Source organism: Geospiza fortis, unplaced genomic scaffold (assembly GCF_000277835.1).
Source record: "Geospiza fortis unplaced genomic scaffold, GeoFor_1.0 scaffold201, whole genome shotgun sequence".
In the NCBI taxonomy this organism is placed as follows: domain Eukaryota; kingdom Metazoa; phylum Chordata; class Aves; order Passeriformes; family Thraupidae; genus Geospiza; species Geospiza fortis.
The window spans coordinates 344,499-364,294 of NW_005054440.1; the positions used below are offsets into that span (position 1 = coordinate 344,499).

General features: G+C 39.2%; 1 protein-coding gene across 1 annotated transcript in view; it reads left to right on the top strand.

Moving 5' to 3' along the window:
* HOMER1 (homer scaffold protein 1) overlaps window positions 1–13,150 on the top strand; it is a 64,948-nt gene extending 51,798 nt beyond the window's left edge. The window contains exons 7-9 of the mRNA XM_031062186.1: window positions 2,035–2,145; window positions 3,821–3,901; window positions 9,463–13,150. Coding sequence (XP_030918046.1) covers window positions 2,035–2,145; window positions 3,821–3,901; window positions 9,463–9,651 — 381 coding nt within the window. The 3' untranslated portion in view covers window positions 9,652–13,150. The remainder of the gene's footprint in view (window positions 1–2,034; window positions 2,146–3,820; window positions 3,902–9,462) is intronic.
* Window positions 13,151–19,796: the final 6,646 nt, after the last annotated feature.

Genomic DNA, 19,796 nt, shown 5'->3' on the forward strand with positions numbered 1-19,796 from the left:
ATCAGAAGAGCTGAAGGTGAAAGGGGTGAATGAGTTTGACAGTTCCAGCAAAACTTAGGAAGGAGCTAGAACTCTTCATAAACCTGCAGTGTCAGAATTGTTGCAGTTCTGCTTTAATAGTGGGGGATTCTTGAGTGGGCAAGACCCTGAGCAAGCAAATGTGACCTCAAAATTTGCCCTGTTTTGGCCAGGAGGCCTTGACCACATGTCCACCAGTCCCTTTCCAATCTAAATTGTTCTGTGCCTTTCTGATTCTTGCTCCCTCTAGATGCTAGGTCAGACACTGTGCAGACATAGGTTTGTCCTCATTGATGTGTTCCAGTTCTTGTTTGTGTAATTGCAGTGGTGAACACTGTAACAGTATTATAAGAATCTAAATACAGATAGATATGTGTAATTGAGAAAATAATCTAAGACTTCAGTTGTAGTGCTCAGTGGCATGTAATAAAATGAAGCAAGTAACTCTTTTTTAAAATTTTTTTTTGTCTTGTCATGAGCACTTCAAGGTATTCCTTTTGGGACAATACTGGCAAATAAAAAAGTTCTTTGGGGTGGACAGGGCATGTTGCCTTACCACGCTATATCCTACTCCCTCATTCCCTTTACCCTCTACCAAGAATTTTTTCCAAACTCAGTTCTCTCCATTACAAACCTCATGTGCAGAAATGTCTAACCAATAGCTTTCCAGCAGAAGAGCCTAGATTCATCATGGCTATTGCAGAGGAGAGGCTTGTGGTCTGTGATTCAGACAGGAGAAGTTGTTTTAATTTCCTTGTGTTTCATCTTGATTCCCCTTGGACTTGATTCAGTAATCTACCTTTTGAGCCTACAAATAGTTCAGAGTCTGAAATTTCTGGTATCACAGTGGCTTTATTAGCTAGGGGACATTGGTGCTGGAAAGGAGAAACCTTGATTCCCTGAGATACTATTTTACAACAAATAAAATTGTCTTGGAAAATACCTACCCTCTGCCTAATGGCTGCCTCTCCAAGAATGTTAAATTGAGTATTTAAGGTTTTTGTTGAAGAATTAACTAGCATTTTGTTCAAAGGAGTTTCGTGGCCAGATTTGTAGGTATGTGATACAGCTCTGTTGAAAACTTTATATTAGGATTGACAGGCTCATAACTTCTGGAGAGAAATTCATTATTAGGTTTTAGTTATTAAACAAAAATGTTTTAGTGCACACATGCAGGCAGACATATGTGGTGTGAAAGTTCTCTAATATTCTGACCTGAAATGTGAGAGGTACATAAACAGAGACTTTTCTGCATAGGCTCTAGCTGCATGGATTTTCTTTCTTTGATGCAGCAGCTGTTTTTTAAAACTGTTTATCTGTGAGTGGCAGAATATTAGCATCATTTTAATTGTAAAATAAAACAAAAGTGCATACCACTGCCAGGTATCTTAATGTAATAAAGGGCAGAAGGAGCATGCTTGCCGTCTGCTAATAAAAGGGGAACTGAGCAAATCCAAATTGTGACATTAACTGTTGTCTTTGGACTGAGAGATGAGCTCCATTACTAGGGAAAGTTAGAAACTGGCAGCTGCACTTCACTGGCTGAGTGTTTGCTATTGCACTGTTGATGCCGAGTGATGCTGTGAAACGTTAATTGGCTTTCTAGGAAGTGTGTGAACATTGTGACTTAGTAAGGTGGTAGAAGATTAAGTGTCAGATGGAGAGGTTAGTTAGACAGACAGATCTGTGTTTAGTCATCAAGGCATTACTGTGTTTGAAGTGGTAATTCAGAACTTTGTTAAAACTTTTGATAATTAGTATAAGTTTTAATTAGTGTTCTTCTCAGCCTATAACAAATGAATTTTTTTTTGTTTCCAGGAATTCATAGCAACAACTTACATAATGATATATAATGGAATATTATGCTAACTTTATAAGAACACCTTCACCATTTTAATCAACAGAAGTCATCCAGAAGTTAGGGTGTATTTCAAAGGCAGCTATTGATGCAAAGTAATAATACCTTGAATATGTTGAAATTAATGCTGTATATGTTTCTTCTACTTATTTCAACAGGTGACTGAGCTGGAGTGTGTGAGCAGTCAAGCCAATGCAGTCCACACTCATAAAACAGAATTAAACCAGACAATACAGGAATTAGAGTCTACACTGAAGAAAAAAGAAGAGGTATCTGCTAACATTTATTTTTGGCTTTTCTATTACATAATTTCTAAAACCTTTCAGTATTAAGCTTGTGATGGCTAGATACTGAATTATTTGCTATTAATGTTACAAAGTAAATTCTTTTTCAACTTCTTTGGAATTGTTAGTATTTTTCATTTATCTAATTACATTAGCCCAATATAGAGCTGGGTATCTGGATAGCAACAAAAAAAGTATCATGTTTTCTTGTTTGCTTTTACCAAACATTTCTGTTTGCAAAAGTAAGTCATAAGTGGTTTCCACAGGGCAATCATCACACTGATGCAGTCCAGATTCCCTAAGAAAGGAAGCTGTTGGAGGCATGCTTTCTGTTTTTCTGAGAATAGGGTTTGAGACAAGTAACAGGTCAATGCCTTTGTTCAGCCAGTCTCTTTTTCAGGCTCTGTTAATAGACCTGAACTTTATGGTCCATAAAATCAGTTCCATAAGATCAATTTCCTTAAACACGTGCCAAACCCCTGGCCTGAAACTTGGTATTTACGGTGCCATGTGCCTTGGCCTGGACCGGCAGCAGGTAAATTAAACGAATTGGAGTAACACCTGCACTGGCATATGTCCTAGAGGAAAGCATATCTGTGCCACAGAAGGATCAAGAATCACCCCTTTATGGATGGAAAAAGGGGATGGAAGCAGCTGCACAGGAAGAATTATTTGCCCTGTGTAAGAGACTGTGGGCACTGGTGTGTGTACTTGGAGGGGCAGTGTGTCTTGCCAAGCCTTCCCTCAGTGCTGTGAGGTGTTTCCAAGGAGGATGCAGGAGAGGCACAGTCATTACAGAATATCTTCTCAAAATGGAATGAAGCCTTTTCCAAACTCCTTCCTACTTAATGGATTAGGCTCAGCTTGGTAATGTTTCCCATTTTGTTGCCCATTTGCTTTTGAATTGTGCTGAGTTGTTGGCTGCAAAGCAATCTTGCCAAAAGGAGTTCTGGGAGGTGGATATGCCTGTCTGGACAAGAGTACTTACTAGTTTTAAGTTTGATACCTTTTAGTTTTGTTCACTGTTTCTATTCTTGTCTCTGAAAGTAAACTAAGAGCAGGTTTCTCTTCTGTTCATTATTTAATCCATATTTATTTTATAAATTATTGTTTTCTAATTGCTAAATTAAAGATGCCATTTCTTTTAGATTCTCTTTTTACAGAAGTCAATCAAAACAGGCAGTTTTTTGATGTTCAGCCCTGCTGCTGGTGACATAATAAGCAGTTTACATTTGAAAATTGGATTTTTTTTCTTGAAAAAATGGGGAAGAGTAGATTCTGATAGAATTTAAAGTACAAATTGTTTTTTAATTACATTTTTAAAATTAATGAATTAATTAATTTTTAAATTTGATTTCTTAATTTTTTGGGCAAAAATTATTTTGTGTGTCTTCAGGGGGAAGAGAAAACTTGGACTTTTACAAAAGAAAATGCTTTTGTCTATTGTTGTTCATTGACAATGGAGTTGCTGTTTTGGGGCTGTGATTCAGAAGTATTGGGAGCAGGGCTTACACATCATGTTCCCTGATGGGCAGTAGCCAACTGGCAGTTTTGGTATTGTTGCAATGACTTTCTTGGAAGAAGAAGCAGGAGCCAGATTACCAGCACCGAGGCCAAGCCAGGTAACACATTGCTAGCAGGGTTGTTTCTTCTCCCTTAGGAAATAGAAGGATTGAAACAAGAAATTGAAAATGCCAGAGAGCTCCAGGCGCAGAGGGATTCTCTGACCCAGAAGTTACAGGTGAGCTGTAGTGCATCATCTTAATTCAGAGAAAAGGGAAAAATTTTCAGCAAATGAGCAATTCGCATGTGCAACTTTTGCTATATTTACTGAATGTGCCAGAGGAATGTGTAGGTTAGACTGCCCTGAAAGTGCTGGGTTGGGATGACCCTTAGGAATTTGTACCAAAATTTCTACCTGCTCTAAATTGCTATTTTTATCTGAAGAAACATGTCCACATTGCTTTTACATGTCCACAGAGTACTCTCAGGTTAGCAAACATCCTTCCCTGATACATGTCCTGGACAGTTCTGGTCCATTTTCACAGCAGTGTCTTCCCATAGTTTTTGCATGCCACTGAAACGGCCTGTCTGTGTATCATCAACCTGGGAGGAGTTTGTGTTCATTTTTTAAATGAGAATCCTGAGAAAGTAAGGGTTAAAGTGCTCTTGTGTAGTACAGGCTTTAAAACCACACTTCCTACATTTCTTGGAATTATTTAGAAACATTGTGTTTTTATTGTTTCTTAGCAGTTGTTTCTTACTGTGTGTAATGCCAGATACCTGAAGCTGCTGGAATTCATGTTCTCTCATTATATCCTCCCGTGCTTCATCTGAGCTCTTTGCAGTCTGTTGCTGCACTGACTAGCCTGCACAGCCACATTCCTTGTCACACCTGCCTCTGGAATGACCAAAAGCTTATGTGGATTGCACTCTGGGTTCAGCTTTCTGAGTTTTGAAAGAACTGGAAACTCAGTCGTTAAATAGCTCGAATCCTAAAGTGCTGAAAGGAAATTCTCTTGATTCTATGGCTTAGCATGCTGAAAGCAAGCCCCATCAGATCACAGCCATAGCTTAGAAATCATTAGGCAGGTGTTCTTTGAAATGTGTGACATGAATTGGAACCTCCATGAATCAAATTTTAACCTACAGAATAAAACACTAAAGATCAAAATGAGTTCATTCATTTTCCCCATTCTTACATCAACTTGTTTGTACAAAGTATGTTATTACTTTGAACAGTGTTTAAAGAGTGTTTTGAGTACACTGACCTTGCCTGTTCCAAAAATTGTTGCTGGCTTTAGGCTGAATCTACAAGTTTTCATCTGAAAAGGCATTTATGTGAGACTAAAAAGAGACATTGTAATGAGAGTTGGAAATTGTTCTAGCAGTAGCAAATGTAGTAATTTCATTGTAAGATCATATGAAAAGTAGCAGTGAGCCAGAATTATCCTTAGCAAGCAGAATTATGAGATTAGTAAAAGATGGAAGAATAGAAAATGGTAAATTTTTGTTAAAATTTTACCTTATAAAGTCAGTAGTTCCATTTTGGTATATTTATGCATAAGTGATTGAGAGCAGCCCTGCCCAGAAGGACTTGGTGGTGATGGTAGATGAAAAATTCAACACTAACTAGCAGTGTGTGCTCACAGCCCAGAGAGCCACACGTGTCCTGGGCTGCATCCAGAGCAGTGTGGGCAGCAGGGCCAGGGAGGGGATTCTGCCCCTCTGCTCTGCTCTGCTGAGAGCCCACCTGCAGTGCTGCATCAGCTCTGGGCTCCCAGCACAGGAGGGACAGGGACCTGCTGGAGGGAGTCCAGAGGAGGCCATGAAGCAGATCAGAGGACTGGAGCACCTCCCCCATGAAGAGAGGCTGAGAAAATGTGGGCTGTTCAGCCTGGAGAAGAGAAGGTTGCATGGAGAGGTTACTGTCAGCAACCTTAGAGTATCTGACAGTGGCCTACGGGGAGCCAGGGAGGGACTCTTCATCAGGAGCTGCAGTGATAGGACAAGGAGTAATGGCTTCAAACTGAAAGACTGTAGGTTCAGATTAGATACTAGGATGAAATTCTACTTGGTGATGGTGGTGAAGCACTGCTTCAGGTTACCTAAAAAGTTAGGGATGCCCCATCCCTGGAAATGTCCAAGGCTAGGCTGGATGGCACTCTGAGCAACCTTATCTAGAGGAGAGGGTTCCTGCCTATGACAAAGGATTGAAACACTTTGTTGGGTTGTTATAAGAGTCCTTCTAACCTAATCCATTTTATGATTCTGTGATTGTTTAATCACTGAATGGATATATTTTGTATATATGTCCATGTGTCACATTGTAAGTGATGTGTTTCTGGAAATGGCTCTATATGGTTTTCAAGTAAATTTAAAGGATCACTTAGGATCTGAGTTAAAAGGTGCCTTTATTATGCTTAAGCTTAATTACTGCCCCAGTCCTACCCAGGAAAAAGATCTTGAGTCTATGCTTTGCTGTAATTGTCCTGCTTTGATTACACTGGTGTTCTCTGAGCCACTTCCCCCTACATCTGTCACATTGTTTGCTGTAGCTTCACACTGTCTCATATGTGTTCGCTTACCTGACTCATCATTTATTTTCATACTGATTCTCTCCGGGGTTTGTATCTGTTTCTCTCACTCTTTGTTCTTGTGCTTTATTTTTCCCTCTTGTGCTTTGTAAGTGGTTTATGTAACTTTAAAAAATTTTGGTAAAAATCCTCTATGAAAAATGCTATACAAAGAAATTAGTATTTCAAGGTGTACTGTATTTCTGACAGATGCACATCAGGAATTGATTAGATATCAATCACTGGAAAACTCTAGTGAAGAACAATATGTTATCATGAAGGTTAAGTATCGGGGTCCTAATCCCATTTGTGATGTAGAGAAGTCATATCAGTGAGTCATGAGCAGCATGACTCTCACAGTAGGTCAGAATATCTTTATTAATATGGCTGATTCCTAAGTGTAGCTATTGTGTATCATTTGAATATTTTATTCCAATCCTTGCACTGAATTCTGCATAAGATTGTTACAGTGCGAACAACAAACATAACTAGTAATGATTTATTTATTCTGTAAGACAAAACAATATGAGAAATTATTACATCTGATGAAAGAAGAGCTTGTAAAACCAAAGGTAAAAAATCCAAGTGCAAAATACATTCTAAAAAGGGCCTGAATGTATCAAAGAGTCAATTTGTTGTTGGATGAGATCAGCTGCCAGTAAAGGGAAATGGCACAGTTGGGGGAATAGATTACATTACGTGTAATCCACCTCTTCCAATGAAGAAGCAAGTTTTGAGGTTGACTGATTTGAAACAGGAAACTGCGCATGAGCTGGATGTGAACTTACAATGCAATAACATTGCAGAAAGCATTGATACTAATTTAGGGTAAATATGCATAAGGGTCAAATGTAAACTTAAGAAGTAGCATTTTCCAGAAATTAAAAGTAATATCTTCTGGCATATTTTATTAAAAATGTGTGAGTAGGGCCTGAAGGGTGTTCTTCAGTGCCAGATACAGGCCAACAGAATGCTCTAGTCAAGCCCAGATATTACAATGTAAAGCCATATAAGTATCTATAGATTTGTCTCAAAGTGGTCTATTTCATCACTGGCTTACCTGCTTGCAGGAATTAATTATTATTGAGGTTAGAGCAGTGGCAAGAAGACTTCCTAGAGCACAGATTTGGTGACTAGGAGAGGAGCAATGACAGGATGGGCAAATACTGAAAAACAGCAATCAGTTTTCTGTGAGCTAAAGAAAGGGCGTGTCACTCTGACAAGGCTGAGAGGACCTTGGATTTCACTTTTATGTCCTATTCTGTAATCACTTGGCCCTCAGAGGGTCTTGAACATGTGCAATCACTACTCCAGGTAGTACTTGTAAGTGCTTGGCTTGGAAGGCAGGAGTAGACCAAATGAAGAAGAGTCTTTACATGGTATGACTGGGTTATAACCAGTTTTCTTCATTTATAGTAGCAGTGGGGTAGCTATTCAATATATAAGCATGTATGCATTTTATTTGTATAATTTCTAAAAGTGCTCTATCCAGTTAGCTTCTTTTAGTGTTTTGGCAACTAAATTGTTCAGTGCTAAAGAAATTAATTCTTCTCGTGAGCCTGGCAGTAAGGGGTAATTCCTGCTCTCAGGTGTGCTGGCTGTTCAAGACTGGTGCCAAAACTCCATAGTTTTTTACTTGCTCACTTGCAAACAAGCAGTAGGGGAGGCCTTCAGCTTGGCTGCGAGGTAACCCTTAGCTCTGCAAGCAGCTACAGCTATGAGGCAGTGAATGTCCTGCAGCACTGCTGGGGAGCTCAGAACTCTGGACTGCTGCAGAGGCTGGGAGCTGAAACTGAGCACTGGCCATGTCACCCCATCCCCCCTTTGGCCAGGGATGAAGCACCCAATCAATGCTGCTGCCAGGCCCCTTGCAGGTGGATACCTTTCTCAGGCTTTGACACAGGGCTGGTCAGGTTGTTTTTCTGTGGGTAGCTGAGATCTGTCCAATATAAACATGAATATGTTTTTTAGCCTTGAGGAAGACAGAAGAATCACACCAAAACCAGTGAGAGCGTTGGAGGGCTGAAAGAGGAGTTGCTCATGCGGCAATCATTGACTGCTGCTAGATCTCCCTTCCTATTTGTAAAACTAGTTGTAGTAAAATCTCAGAGAAGGCCTGTTAAAGCTTTGTGACACAAAACCATTGTAAAGGGAGGAGGTTTTGAAAAACATGCTACCGTACATAATATGAATTCACTATGCACTTTTCCAGAGATGCTCTACAGGGTGTATGGTATACTAAACACACTGTGCTGCCTTTGAAAATGATTTTTGTAACTGAAATTACAAAACTTAGCATGAATTTATTAGGTGGGAAATGAATCGAACAAAGAACAATATGCTATTCTAGACCTAGGTGACTGGTTCATTTGTGATTTGATTGAAGAGAGGGCACCTGTCTTGCACGGGCAGAGCAGTTGGCACTGTCACCCATCAGGTGCAAGCTGGAGCTGTGAGGAGTCCCAGGGGTGGATGCCAAGGGCTTCTTCTTGTGAGTGAGAGCTGAGCTTGCTCAGGGTCAGACCCCCTGGGCTGTGTCCAGTGTGCTGCTGCTCCGTCTTTCCCGCATGCATGGGAAGGGCAGGTCTGTGCAGCAGTGGTGGCTCTCCCAGTGTTCCTGCTCCGCAGGTGGGTGCTGTGCAGCAAGGCACCATGTGCAGTTTGCACTTCCTGGTTTGCATTTGTCACAGTCACCTTGACCTCTGCTTGGGCCCAGCCATGTTCCTGTCTTAATTTTCAGAGTGAAAAGCCCATATACGGGATGGGAATAAGGCGGTGCTCCTCTGTCTCTAAAGCAGTGTTCTGGATGGGTTTTTGCATGAGAACTTTTGATGGAGAGCCGTGTCCTTGACCAAATCATGTAGTGAAAATCAGGGCATACTTGAATGTAAGTAAACTCTGAGAAGGTGTTTTCATTAGGCAGTACATTTCTGAATTATAGAATTGATAACACATTTGAATAAGCATACCATTTGTTCACTGATTAAGTTTGTTCCTCTCCAAAAGTTTCAGTCCTTCAGATAATTATGGAAAAACTGAGGAAGTGGCAGTACATATGCAATCCTAGTAACAATTCAGGTTCTGGTTTTGACATACTGAAAACTGTAAAGGGTTACATATTATTTTAAAAAGCAGTTGACAAAAATAGCACATGAGCACCAAGAGGACGTTAGACTGCTTTGTGTTTGCAGACAACACATTAACATGTTGTGTATTTTCTCTGAAGGAAGTAGAAATTCGAAACAAAGACCTGGAAGGACAGCTGTCTGATCTAGAGCAACGTCTGGAGAAAAGTCAGAATGAGCAAGAAGCTTTTCGCAATAACTTGAAGACACTTTTAGAAATTCTTGATGGAAAAATATTTGAACTAACAGAATTACGAGATAACTTGGCCAAGCTCATAGAGTGCAGTTAAAGAAAATGGGATTTCAGTGCCAATCAGCTTAAAGATGCACTGTCTCTCTTCATAGGACTGTGTTGGGCTCTGCATCAAAGTTGCACAAAATTAGAAAATGCTCCTCTGAGAGGGATTGTTTTAAATTTGACTTGTAATTCAATGTAAACTTTAGAACTTAGCTTGTAGCCAGTTTAAGAAAAAATAACTAACAAAAAAAACTTGAATTACAAATTACCTCCTTTTACATTATTGGCCACAGATAACTTGAAAAACATTAACAATAATTGAATGCAATCCTTTTCTAATTATCAGTGGTGGAAGAATTAGCAGTGTCCCAGGACACACCCCATTTTGTGACAGATACAATATAGGTTATTGGCTGTTTTATTTAAGATATTTAAGTACTGTGTTTTGTGCAAGAACTTAGTGATGACAGCCCTGTATTTTGTTCTTAATAATTTCTCAGGATATGTTGCACTGTGGAGAAGCAGTGCCGGAACAAATTTATTCTTGCCAGGAATGAGAGAGAGTTGCATCTTTAATTGAAACAAATTTACTATAATTGCTTGTACAAACTTCTTCCTTTTTGTTTTTTTTTTGGGGGGGTTGGTTGGCTGGTTGGTTTTTTGTTTTTTTTTTTAATAGCTATACATATATACTGGAAGATACTGTTTTTCTTTATGAAGCTTACTTTGGTGTTCTACAATATTGTCCAATGTAAGGTTTAGTTTTTCATATGAATTCCATGTACTTACAGTAAGATAGTATCTTCCACTTAACTAAATTTTGAAGCCAACCAGTGATAGAAGGTGAGTCCCACGGGAAAAATAAAAAGCCCAAACTGCCCTGAGAATTTTAAATGTAAACTTAACATTTTAAATTTGACCTGCACACATAACAAGGAATGGCCGTTTTTTTTTGTATTCTGGCCTTGATACTTATATTGAATGTTCAATTTGCTGTTAATCTGTTCTGCAAGAGACTTGTTCAGAATGTGACATGAAGTAGAGGTTCTGTGAATAATGTTTTACGGGGATCACTGTTCTGTTACAGATTCATTAAGAGCACAGAGGTACTGCAAGGGATTGTTCGTACACTGAACGTGTCTGGCCAAAAAGGCTAGAAGTTTTTTCTTGAGGTTTTGTTGTCATAGCAAATTGAACTGAAGACATGTTTACTCTTTTATGGGTCTTCATATCACATCTTTATCCAAACTACACCAGGCAATATTCTGAACTGTTAACTAAGTGTTTAAAAACAAGACATTGAATTGAATTATCCTTAGTGAGCAGGTTTTAAAGTTGTTTTGATGTAATTTTAACAGACTTTTGGCAAACACATATTTCTTTATATAATAGATTTATTTTAAAAAACCCAACTCTTTGAAAGGTAAGCCAATTGTCATGTGTCTTGCATCACAGTGCATTCTTGCCATAAATTGCTTGTAATGCTGAAGAGGGCTTTTTTAAAATGTATGAATGAATGTCAAACCTCAGAGTTGAAAGATGCACGAACCTTTGTTTGCTCCCCAAATTAATTTGAATGTTAAACATGAAATCTAGCTGTTTATTCAATTTGTAGAACACAGTTTTCTTCACTTAGATTCTGATATTCAAAACTAGAAAAGATAAGTTTGTTTTCATGTATGTACTGTGTGTATGTACCATATAATACACGCAGGTTGTCATTTATATTGGACAGACATGCTTTATTTCTAAAATACCTTTTTCTTTTTCCTTAACTGGTAATTTATCAGGTCTCCCCTGACTAGTCAGGGAAGTGGCTTAGGTTAAATGCTAAAACTGTCATGTATTATATGGTATGTAATATACACAATGTTTACGCTTTCTCCATATTTTTTAGGGTATTTTCTCACATTTATTAAAGGGGTGGGGGGAGCTTGTTTCATTGTGCTACTGGTTGAAAATTTTGTGGTGAGCTACATGTTAATCATTCAGGGGATTTTAGACAGTAGTGTGTATATCTTCATCAGGTCCATATGAGCAGATACAGCCAGTTTTTAATTTTCCTGGGGATATTTGGGCCTGATTCTCCTGTCACTTGTGCTGCTGTAAACCAGATGTGTCCTTGATGTGATGTCAGCAACATTCCGTTGGCATAACATCCGTGGAAGTGCAAGGAGAATTCGGCCTGTTAATGCTCAGTGGACATAATAAGGATGAAGAAAGAATTAAAAAAACATAATGATGGAATAAATGTAATATTATTTTTAATGATATTATTATTGACATTTTTAAAGATATGATGTCATATGTGTGGGAAAAATAGTGGACAGAAATATTTCCACTTAAATTTTGTGAATATGTGTGGTACATGAGCATTTCTATGTATAAGTACACACACATATGTATATACAGAACATGGAAAAATTTAGATGTGCACATTTTTAATATTTTCCTATTGAAATTAAATTTAAAATTGGAAATTGATATTTGAGAATTTCTTTTTCTCATAGAATAGATAAGCTTCATTTCTTTTTTTTTTTAAATAATACAATTGCTGAGGGCTGCACCTTTGAATTCCCAAATAGTTGCCAAACATAAATATGGGATGAGGTGGACATACGTGCACATATAAATAAAATCCTATGTCTAAGACTATTTTAATGCTTATGTACAGTAGGCAAGTGTTTAGAAATTGTGATCTAAAGTTCATACTTAGGTGGTTATACCTACTGTAGCCTCTTCACTTCTGTTTTAAAGTAAAGGTTTTGCCATTTGAAACATTACTGTCCCAGAGACAAGTACTGTACATTGTATCTATCTTTAATGAACCGATAGGAATATGTATACAAGAAAACAGTGTTCAGTACTATAGCTTGAAAACATGACCGTGAACTTGCACTGGAGGGGAGAGCAGTTACTTTGTGTATAAATTTACATGGCAACTACAGTCTTGGGGAAAAAAAACCAAACAAAAAACAAACCAACAAAAGAATTACCATAAGCCTCACAGAAATACAGAAATAGAACCAAAAAAAAAAAAAAAAAGGGGGAGAAAAAAGAAATTAAACCCACAGTTCTTTATTTTGAAATACACTTGCTATTCTCTGGAGAATGTATTACTTCTTCTTTTTTTCCTTTAATCTTTTTCAAGTATGTGCAAGTGATAGCAGCAGCTACCTTAATCTTTCAGGTGCTACTGGATTTTGCATTAGTGTGTTATGTTGTGAAATCCTGACTTTGACATAAAAAACTTTTGTAAGTATATCCCCGTCTGGATAGCTAGTTTTTGGAGTGTATTGTTCATAATCCATATGCCTCAATGATCTAGAAATTGCATTTTTCTATGTGGACAAAGTAAAACATGTGATTTAAACTGTCCATTATAGATGACTGGAAGTTCCTTTTCCTGGCCAATATATCCAGGAAAGAGGAGAACAAAATGAACTGATAATGCAGAAATGCGGTTATAACGTCTCTAAGAAAATACATTTTCAGGTAAAATACAAATAAATAAATAAATAAATAAAGGGCTAAACCAGTTGTTACACAAATAAGTATCATTTAACGCTATCGGTGGCATTCCCAAGATAATTCCTTTAAAGAAAACCTTAGAATTAACAATGCATCAATTAAAGATTAATGTTTTGGGATATGTCTTTTCAGTTGTCAAATGTTAAAGGTTTCTGACTTATGCTCATTTTTCTACCAGTTGGGGATTAACTTCAGGTTTACCTTCAATAAGAGGCTAAATCTCATTTCATTCTATCATCTCATATATTCTGTACTGAAGTGGCTGCTGAACAGCACTCTGTGAACACTGCATTCAAAAGTCAAAATCAAAGCCATTTTTCAGAAATACTGCATGGAGAGAGGAATGGAAAACTGTTGCAGACCTTAATTCTCTGCAGAGCTGCAGATATCAGTAAAAGCACTTAACTTGGTTAGTTGCAAAAACCTTAAGGCCAAAGACAGATCTAATTAGAGATTAGATCTGGATGTCAGAAGACAATTAAAAAATACCATCAAGAAACTCCATCCCAATGTGTGTAGTTCAGTCTCAGTGACTGAACATGCCAGTTAAGTGCACACCTATACACTGGGGTTTCTTTTTCAGAAAATGGACCTGACTCTGCTAAGCAATGTTCAAACTGTCTTGTTTACATTTTCTTAGTAATGCTGCATTTGTGCACTACCTCTGAACAGTGCTAAGCAGAGACCATATCATGGAATGATATGAAATTATATACACATTATTTGAAATCTGTGGTTTTGCTTAGCAGCCTTAGTTCCTTGTTTTACTCCACTTACTTCAGAAAAGATGGATGAATTTTCCCTGTTTTGTTAAACATTTTGAAACAATGAGCGGAGTTTTGTGTTAGATCCCAGATCAGTTCAGCTCGTGTCCATTCTTCTGGCCATGCCTAGCCAGAAAGCAGGTTTGAGTCTAAATGTCACAATACCTCTAGATACTATAGACATAAGGGGGTTTTCACACCATAAGGGGTCTCATAGCTTGCCCGCCACAACCTCTCAGGGACCTGAAGTGGCCAGTTCTGCTTCTGCACTGCTGGCAGCTCATCATAGGACCAAAGAAACACAATATACCTACTTTCCCCCTTATTGCTGGGTCTTGCATAAGCAGAGCTCAGATGCAACGATCTATCTGGCATTCCTTAGTATTTTCAGATAAAGGCATTGGAAGGAAAGTAACTATCAAAGGTGTTGTAAATTCGGGGTGGGTGAGGGAAGCACAGATTTCAAAAAGATTCCCTAGTGTGGAACCCTTGTGTAGCTGTAAAATAGGTGAGAGTGATTTGCATAGGGAATGACAAACCACATGAAAATATCTCAGTTTCCTTAGGTTCTCACATCATGCTGACATTGAGCACACCTGGCTTGCCCCGAAAGTCCACTCTTGATTGCTAGAGGCTTCCCAAGGTCGGCACTGGGGGTGTGTTTCATGAACACAGCTGAAGTCCTGACAGTCTGCAAAGCCCATGTCCTTTCTGTCTTTTACCTCCACCATTCTAGAGGTTTGATACCAGTATTAGCCATCAGTGCTCCCTGTTTTCTGCTGCCATCTGATCCTATGATGTTTGTTCCTATGATGGTAATGGAATTCTGAGCTGAGTTTGGGATTTTTTCTTTCTTTTAACTTGGAAGTAGTTTCCAACCTTGTTCCCTGCTTTGGGAATTCTCATCTGCTCTCATCCAAGCCTCATCTCACTGCATGGATCCAGCAGTGTGTCAGGTGCTTTTGCTTCCATTAGATTGAGAATAGCAACATAGACATCTTCTTGGAAGAGAATTTGCATTTCTGTGACTGTGGTAATTCTTGAAGACGGAGGATTTTTTCCCAGTAGATCAAGAAGGAGGGCAGAACTAAGGACCTTCACAAACAATACCATGCATCCAGGTGCTAAGGGGAGAGGAAGAACTACACTTGACAAGGTATGTGTAAATATAATCTGTGTGTATGGATTTCCTCCTGTTGAATTAAATATGGTCATGCAGATACTTGCAGAGAGGGAACAAGGCCTTTGAAATTCTCTGAGTCTGGCTTGTATTTTGTTAAATGTTCAGTGGAATTGTCTCAAAACAAAAGAAATTTGAAGCAAAATGACCTTGTACTTGCCTGCAGGAGAAAGATCATAGCCCTTACTTATGGATGGAAATTTTAACATTAAATCTACTTATTTCTTCACATCTGAATATATATGGTTATTTTTATAATTCCAGCAGTTTTGTTTCTCAGGAATCCGCAGCAATGAGAACCAGAAATCTATCAGTGTAAGGTACAGCTCTCTTTGACTTAGTGAGAGGAGCCAGGGTAGAAGTATGGAGCTGAGTGCCTCAAGTAGTATTTCATGTCATCATCCTGCATCTAGTCCCTGCTGCACAGCCTCACTGCTACACCCTGCCAACTGCCCTTGCTGTCTATCCCAGAAGCAACCCAGGAGGGCTTGCTGTCCTTTGTTCAGAAGCTGCTGCTTCAAAATTGTAGCTCTGTCATTACCAGTCTGGAGCCCTTTTGCTCCAGAGCATTTTGCACAGTTAAGAGTTTTGCTTGCAGGGGGAGAAAGGGGGAGATTTCATTCTGTATATCTTAAAGAAGCAGAGTAATATGTAGATTTGCTATAAGCTGCTTTTCCCCACCTCTTTGAAAAGAAATTATGAAAGCTTTATTTGAGGTGGTTATTGTTACCATTTGAACCTACCAGTGAAAACTTTCATTATCCTCTATTTCTTGCATTTTTTCTTTTGTTCTGTGTTCTTTTCTCTTGCATAACATGGAACAACCAAACATGTTTATAGTCAATATAAGTCCTAAACTGCTTATGGAATGAGAAACATAAATATTCAGTGTCAAGCTCACCCAGCAGGGACATCAGTAACCCCAAAAAACCCAAAACCCACCCACAAAAGAGATACATGTGGGAATGAGGTGCTGACTGTTGTGCATGAACATCTCAGCCTCAGAGAGGAAGCATTGGGGATCTTCTAAACAAGCATTACTGAGGCATGCTACTAGAAAGTACCTTGAATCACAGCTGTCATAGAGACAGCAATGCAAGTATTTTCAGAAGACATGAGTTTTCATGCTCTTCACCGATGATGATAACTGTATTGCACAAATAGAAAATACCTATAAGGCACATGTAACTCAAGTCAAAATGCAAAAATGTGTTAGGATTGGCAGCAAAAGTTCCCATCAAGCTAGAGGATTTCTGTCATCAGCTAGAATAGGTGACAGGTCTTTTGCAAATGAATTACAGCTACATTGGAAATCTCCATGAGAGAACAAGTACAAAGACAAGAACAGTTCTCTGTACCTGACTCAGGTTGGGAAATCCAGCTATGGGAGTTAGTCCTGAGTAACAGGTTGGGCAGATAGCAAACAGTGCTGTCATTTCAGAGGGGTTTAAAGGAATTTTGACTCTTGGGCCAAATTGCAGTGATCAAACTGTGACAAGGACATAGATATCTAAAATCCAAAAGGGAATAAGGCCTCACAGAGCACAGCACTGGTCAGCTCTGTGACTGAGCAAACAACTGCACTGGATGTGCCCAAACATGGAATCATCTCTCTGAACCTGGCAATGAGCATAGTTCACTTATGGGATAAGAACAAACAAGTTCACCAGCCTCAAGGCCAGTTTTACAGCTCAGCAATAGCTGTTAGGTGGCTGTGGAATTTGCCATAACATTTCAAGTCTCTCTTTTGAGGGGCTGCACCAGAAGAGGGGGCCACTACTAGAGGCAGTTGTAAGGTGACCTCCACAGCTCCCACAAGCACAATGCTGGGTCTTACATGGCATAAATGCTGGCATGCAGCTACTTGGAAAATAGTTAGCTGGTGACAGTGCCATGTCAAGGGATCATGCCTTCATCACCTGGAAGGTCTTGATGGATTTAAGTGAAGAAATTCTAATTTACAATATTTCAGGGTAAGTTTTTTTTTTAACTGAAACTTCACAGCTTGCTATTGCAATGACACGTTGATGGGTTAATAGAAGACACTGTCCTGTTGGGGAACAGCGAGGCTCCTTCCACTGGGAAGGGGGCAGAAGCTAAAGTTTGCATTCAATCAGCCAAGCTGGTCTTAGTGATAGTACCAAGCACTTCCTTATCCAGAAGCATCCCTGCAACCTTGAGCATCCACCAAGGACTGCAGCAAACTCATTCATCTGGGCCTCAAAAGGCAGGGATTCTGTAGTTATTTCAAGCAGCTAATGGCTTGGAGCAGAACCCAGGTTTATCCCAGATGGCTGACAGCGCAGTCTCAACAAATGCTGTCTGGGACACGAAGTTTCTGTTCAAAATTTCTTACTGCAGAGATTAAAAGCTGAGTACTTGAAGCGTTGGGGTTTTCTGCAAAATGGGACATAGCACTAGCTTGGATATGTAACTGCTTTTGAGTATTTAAATATAATGCATGTTATTTTGTAGACCAATTAAGCAAAGCATGCCCTGGTAGGCACTGTGTGGCTCACGTTTTCCCTGAATACATAGCCCAAGTAGACTTTTTTTTTTTTTTCTTTAAAGAGTGACAAACCTGATCTCCTAAACAGAGATTTGCTTTAACTAATACAACCTTTGACTGAGGACAATTTCTGCACTCCTCTGATCTCTTCCCAGAATGGCTGAAGAAGAGTAGGCACCCTCCAAGTATTACTTGGGTTTGTTTGACCATCTCCTAGCCACAAGCACTGATGGAATGGCCCATGAATGGTCAGACTTTGCAAAAGCCAACAGCCTGACTCACTGAGCAGTTTGACTTAGAGCTGAGTGACAGAGCAAGGTATGGGTGTGTCAGGGGACACATAGAACACTGTTGTAAAGTGGGGGAAATCAATTTCCTCCTGCAGTGGTGCTGGGCAGGAGAACGAACCTTATGTTTCAACTTACTCTGCTATTAAGACTTTTCAGCAGCTGGTCTTTAGGAAATCATGACAAAAATATATGTATGCCATCTACAGAAATATAGGATATGTACTTTTTCTTTCTTTTTTGATACTATAAATATTACTTTATAATGCAAACTTAAGACATTTTTTTAACATGTCATTAGAAACCAAGAGCAGTGTGCAGTGGTTTCTCTGTCAAATTGTTTTCACAGGACTTCATCCACTCCAACAGTCATTTTACGCACAGCCAAGTGCATATGGGGGGGGAAATGGCCATCCTTTTACGGTGCTTCAAAAGAAGTTGATTCATAAATGTCTGTTACTGGTGTTTAAATTGTGCTTTTAACATGCATGGCAGTTTAAGCATGCACTGATGATTTTGTATGCTAAGAACTCAGTTACACTCTTACTGAAATTGAATGGGATTAAAATAAAGTACTGAGGAAGAAAAAGTATAGTTAATATAAGTCCTTTGTATGAATTGCATGATTCTTCAATCTTCCTTATTCCTGACTTTTAAACAGTAATGTACAGAGGGAATGTGATGCTAATTAGAAAAGCTGTTACGATGAAAAGAATGAAGTAAACAGTGACTTATGCTTGAAAGTCTGTGAATGTGCTTAGTCTTATGTAAGCAATGTGGGGTATAGAGAGATGTCTCAGAGAAGTCAAGAAGGCTGCTGCATTCCATGGTGAGGAGTGACAAGAAGGCAATACAGATTATTTGCCCATGGCACAAGTATCTCCAACAAACATCCAACAAACAGCACAAAACTACAATAGGAAAAAGGGGTAAGACAGCAGATACAATGTGAATGTGAATATAACTTTTGTTTTGGTTCAGGTTCTTTTTTTCCCAAAGTTTTGGTTGATTAATGATGAGCAAACCCCAGCAACAACACAGGCAGCAGCTTTAACAGCACAGAGTAATCTGTGCCTGTTTTTATCCACCAGCCCTTCCTGTGGAGGCAACAGTTCAAGGGAGATGTGCTGTTTCTGAGCTGATGAAAATCTGCACAGTGAGCATGACTGTGGTGAAGATTTGCATAAAGTTTAGAGAAAGTAATTAGAGACTGAGAATCTTACTGCAAAGGGGAAAGGCAGAAATACTTCTCTGTGGGATCAGTTCTGCAGGATGGAGATTTGGACAGATACAGCACTTCTTGGAGCAAGGTAGGTTACACAGTGATGATACTGTAGCTTCTTGGGAACACCTCTGGGATGGTTTTCTACTGAAGGGCAGTTTGTGCAAGCAAAGTGATGCCTGTAACAGTTGAACGGCTGACATGGTACATTCTAAGGTTTAAGACACCATTTTATCCATTTTTATGGACATTATAACCTTCCTTTACAAATGGTAAGAAACACAGTGGCACACACAGTGTACACAACTCTGTAATGGTAGATTTAGACAGTGACCCGTGCCTTGTGCACAAAGCTCCAGCTGCAGTGGTGGCAGTGACATGCTGATGGCTTGCTGATCCCAAGATTCAGAGATACTGTGGCAGTCCAGGATTCCTCTAAGCTCCCTCCAATGGCAGGGAGAATGCAATATGGGCTTCTATAAAATGGGCTTCTCCCTATGATGGGAAGCAGCAGTAAGAACTGCTGAGAAAAGCAACCCTTCATAGGTTTTGGAAAAAAAATGTGTGAAATGTATCTTCCATTTTTACTTCTTTCCCTTGTACCTACTGCCTCTGTTGAGCATTAAGAGGTGGAACAGAGACAAACTCTGCATGTATCAGTAGCTCCCCTATTTCAGAGGCATTGTGGCCCACTGAGTACTTAT